The 4531-nt window shown below is 45.5% G+C and overlaps 1 protein-coding gene across 1 annotated transcript in view; it reads left to right on the forward strand.

The window, feature by feature from the left end:
• The window catches only part of mTerf5 (mitochondrial transcription termination factor 5), a 21160-nt gene extending 16969 nt beyond the window's left edge, over positions 1–4191 (forward strand). Inside the window, exons 9-10 of the mRNA XM_080285123.1 lie at positions 3162–3269; positions 3487–4191. Of these exons, the coding sequence (XP_080141249.1) occupies positions 3162–3269; positions 3487–4083 (705 nt within the window). The 3' untranslated portion in view covers positions 4084–4191. The remainder of the gene's footprint in view (positions 1–3161; positions 3270–3486) is intronic.
• Positions 4192–4531: the final 340 nt, after the last annotated feature.

Genomic DNA, 4531 nt, shown 5'->3' on the forward strand with positions numbered 1-4531 from the left:
TTCTTACAAAGATGGATCAGGATACTGTAGTGTATTGCACAAACCCTAATTACAGCCATCCACCTCATTCATGGCACCAGGAAAGAAGTAAACTGTTAATAAATGAATATATATAAAGAGAGAGAGTGAGAGAGAGACAGGGAAATATAAGAGTATAGAGAGAGAGAGAGAGAGAGAGGAGAGAGGGAAGACAGGGAAGTACAAGAGAGAGAGAGAGAGCCAATCCAATTTACCCCCACTGAGATGCAGGGACCTGGGGTTAGCCTGTCAGAGTCAGGTCACTCAGCCTTTTTATAAGGTCAGGAATGTTAAAAATAATATCTTAACTATATCCATACAACTGGTAATGTGAACTGGGAAAATGTGGCTGATCAGCTGTGTAGATGGGAATAGAACTTAATAGGAACTTCATCTGAAAATCATCTTTATAGGAAGTACAGTATATATGGTATGGAATTAACCTCTTCATTAGTCATTCATTCATTAGTTTGGCCATATGGAGAGGATGGAGAGTGAGAGACTAATGAGGAGAGTGTATGTGAGTGAGGTGGAGAGGGAGGGGGAGGCCAAGGATATGTAGGGATGGAGTGGAGAGTGAGAGACTAACGAGGAGAGTGTATGTGAGTGAGGTGGAGAGGGAGGGGGAGGCCAAGGATATGTAGGGATGGAGTGGAGAGTGAGAGACTAATGAGGAGAGTGTATGTGAGTGAGGTGGAGTGGGGGAGAGGGAGGGGGAGGCCAAGGATATGCAGGGATGGAGTGGAGAGTGAGAGACTAATGAGGAGAGTGTATGTGAGTGAGGTGGAGTGGGGGAGAGGGAGGGGGAGGCCAAGGATATGTAGGGATGGAGTGGAGAGGTAGGGTATATGAGAGAGGGGGTGTGTGAGGGGGGAGCAGGGCAGTTAAATGGCGGGGGGTAGGGCAACGTGGAGGCAATTTGTTTGTGGCCACCCCTTACAGGATTAAGGCATCTGGCAATAGATAGATACATAGATAGATAGAGTTATATACAGCCTTCACAAAGCCATCAGATTCTTGTAGAGATGAGCCTGGGTCCACAGCATAGGCAGCCATTCAACTCCCTCTGGTGACAAGGCAGTGGTGTATTGCAAAATATGACAATTAATGCGTCAGGCAGTAAATAGATAGATCGATAGATAGACAGTTTTTGGATAGTTAGTATTGTAAACTGGGAGAATCTGGCAAGTGAGCATTATAGGTGCTGTACTGATGAAACTTAAATGGCAGTTTTCTGTTAAATAATGATGATGAAATTGGCAAAGTCTATCTGTCTGTTTATTGCCAGACACCATAATCCTGTAAGGGGTGGCCACAAACAAATCGCCTCCATGTTGCCCTGTCCCCTGCCATTTCACTGCCCTGTTCCCAACTCACACCCCCCTCTCTCACATAGGCAAAGTAAAGTAAAAACAAGAAGAACCAGTTTAAAATGCGAACATACACTACACCTAACAATTTGCAGATGCAGTATTGTACCTACATTGTGTTTTGTGTCGGGATGTAACATGAATTTCCTACGCTGAAAGTGGTAAAAAGTGACCTGTATCATGATTATTTCTAAGGGGCTGAGAAGAAGTTTGTTTATGTGTCTATAGCCAGCGTAATCGCAGAGGAGGTGACCACAAACAAATCAGCTCATGTCAGCCTGTTCCCTGCCATCAGGTTGCCTTTCCTCCAGCTCACCTCATCTTTACTCATGCACCTCTCCACCTCCCTCTGCCTCCTCTGTGGTCATTCCCTCCACTTAACTCAAATACACCAGTCAATATCTCATTTGCCATTCTCTTGTTGTATTATAATGTTTATAAAGGCTCTAACATGCATCCCTGCGTCAGCCTTGGTTACCTAATGCGATTCTCCATGCTGCTGAATCTCTGGCAGCCTCCCTGTTCAGTCCCTTATCCCTGAGGTCCTACTCTATGACCTTGTTGGTCTTCATTGGTCTGTCTCTCACAACCCTACCCCTGACGTTCACACTTCTCACTTCTGCACCTAGTCGTCATCCTTCATCCTCTCAGCATGCCCAAACCATCAGTCTGCCCCTCCTCATCACAACACAATACATTTACTGGTAAGTCCCATTCTTCCTCTCAGCTCTTCAGTGGCAGTCTGAGCTCTCCCAGGCCTCACATTTAGGAATACACCACACATCCATCTAATCATTCTCTTTTCTGTACTTTTGAGCCTACCAATTTCCTCTTCCTTTACTTCCCAGGTCTCGCTACCATGCAGCATTACACTCCTAACATGTGCCACATACAAAGATCCCTTAGCACAGAGGAAGAGCTCTCTCAATATCAAGAGAGGCAGCAGTTCCCTAAACTTCCTCCAACTGCTTCATGCCCTAGGCACAAAGCTAGCTCCAGCCCAACCTCCAGCACATAACATATCTCCCAGATAACAAAACACCTCCAGATACTCAAGAGACTCTCCAATAAGATCAGTCCTTTCTCCCCTGACAGTCTCTACAAGCTGTCCCTGATACACCACACATGAAATCAGTATTACTGTACAGTATTTTGCAGCCAACCTCTAACATGTCCAAACCATCTCAGGATTCATCTAACACTTTCCAGTACATCTGCATCAACACCACAACACCCCTTAACTTCCTGATTGGTCTGTCTGTCTTTGCATGAAAAAGTTAAACAGTTCTCATTTCATTCCAACTTGGAATGGAGAATTTTTTTCAAATCAGAGGCCCATGCAGTCAAAGGAGTAACATTAAATGAGCATCATACTGTTTGGTGACATGGTTAGGTAAAGACGAACACAGCACTGGAGAGAGATGTCTTCACATGGTGGTGCTGATACATTCACGTATCTGTGTCCCTTATCCTTCTCCCCATTCCACAAAAGGCAAATAGTCAACCGCAGAAAAGCATCTTCAGCCTTTTATCTACCAGGTTCATATACAGATTAGCCTGCTGCCACAGGAACAACTGTCTGGGTGACAGAGTTAGGTTGTTTTTGTTGTTTAACCTGGCCTGTCTGGCCGAGCAAACCTGTCGACCACAAGTATGCAGCTGCTTCAGTGGGATTATCCTATTGGTACAATACAGTACATACATCATGTAAGGATCCGGTGCCCCCTTGGGGTAGACGGTGTCTCACTACCCTTACCAGGTTCCTTTCCACAGCTAAGTCCAGGAAAATATCAGATGGTTAGCTTCCAGCTGCTGCTCCACCTGGGGAGCACAGTGCCACCACTTGTAGGCTCCATGTGGGCACCACAGTGGTCAAGACAGGTACATTAAGTCCTTGTTATATTTCAGGAATATGTTTCAGAACATCACAGCTTACTTCATGCTGGTATAGTAAATTGAGGGGAAATAGGTCAATCAGATTTTATAGGTGCCCACGGAACTTTAATAGGCAATCATTTTGCAATTTACATTTGACTTAATTGCAAAAAAGGAACCTAAATGTCGATATATAATGAGGACTTACTGTATTGTGTTGCAGGAAGCTGTATTGTCACTGCCAAGAATTGTGACTTTGCTGCCACAGACAGTGGAGGAACGCATCAGGCACCTTGAACAAATACCTGAACTGGGGGCACTGCGGTTGCACCCACGCAAGCTGCGGTTGATTATGTACTATAAAAAGGTTGTGTCTCGTCTGCAGGCATTGGAGACTGAAGGCAGCGTGGAGTCTATACCCAGTCTTAACACTCTCACCGGTAATAAATCCAGGTCATTTGACCGCTACATCAAGGTGGGCAACCTGAGACGCAGCTACAGGGATGTTGTAACGTGTCTGGCAAATCACTTTGATGTAGAGACACATGTAGTAAGACAGGCACTGCACCAACAGTGCTGGGGATCACACTCAACTGTGGTCAATGTCCATGCTAACCTGGACTATTTGAGTCAAGTTGGGTACACCAAGGACCAAATACTCAGTGCCTTGGATGTCGTACTGTACCCGCCTCAACAAGTGTGCAGTCAAATGGACAAACTGCCACACAGACCAGAGGCACAACCATACTCTCAGCTTAACCCATCCATTACACTACAGCTCCTCCTTTACTTTTTGGAGAAGGATATAAGTCCATCATGATTCATCCAGCTGTCATCCACTCTTGTGTTACCACCATGAGGAGCGTAGAGACCCACTGCTCTGCCATTCAAGTCATCACAGGCATAGCCATACCCTCAGGTCAGCCCTTCCTTCTCTCTACAACTCCTCTGCTATATGGTGAAGGATATTAATTCTCATAATCCATCTGTTCATCATTCAGCCTTGAGTTTCCCCAATCAAAAAGTGTTGGGGCTGAGGGGAAGGCTCTTCAGTCCATACCATTAAGCACAGCTGCACTGTCAGCTTAACCCCTCCTTCACACAACAACTCTATACTTTATGGAGAAGGATATTATTTCATGTATCTGTCTGTCCATCATCCAGTCTTGTGTTGCCCCCATGGAGTGAAGGGGCCTGGGACTAGAGTATCCAGTCCAGATACTTAAGGCCTTTAACCAGAGGATGGATTGTGCGGGCCAGTTCACTAG

The sequence above is a fragment of the Coenobita brevimanus genome, chromosome 104 (genome assembly GCF_032717465.1).
Source record: "Coenobita brevimanus isolate Jiangsu-jjx chromosome 104, ASM3271746v2, whole genome shotgun sequence".
Classification (NCBI taxonomy): domain Eukaryota; kingdom Metazoa; phylum Arthropoda; class Malacostraca; order Decapoda; family Coenobitidae; genus Coenobita; species Coenobita brevimanus.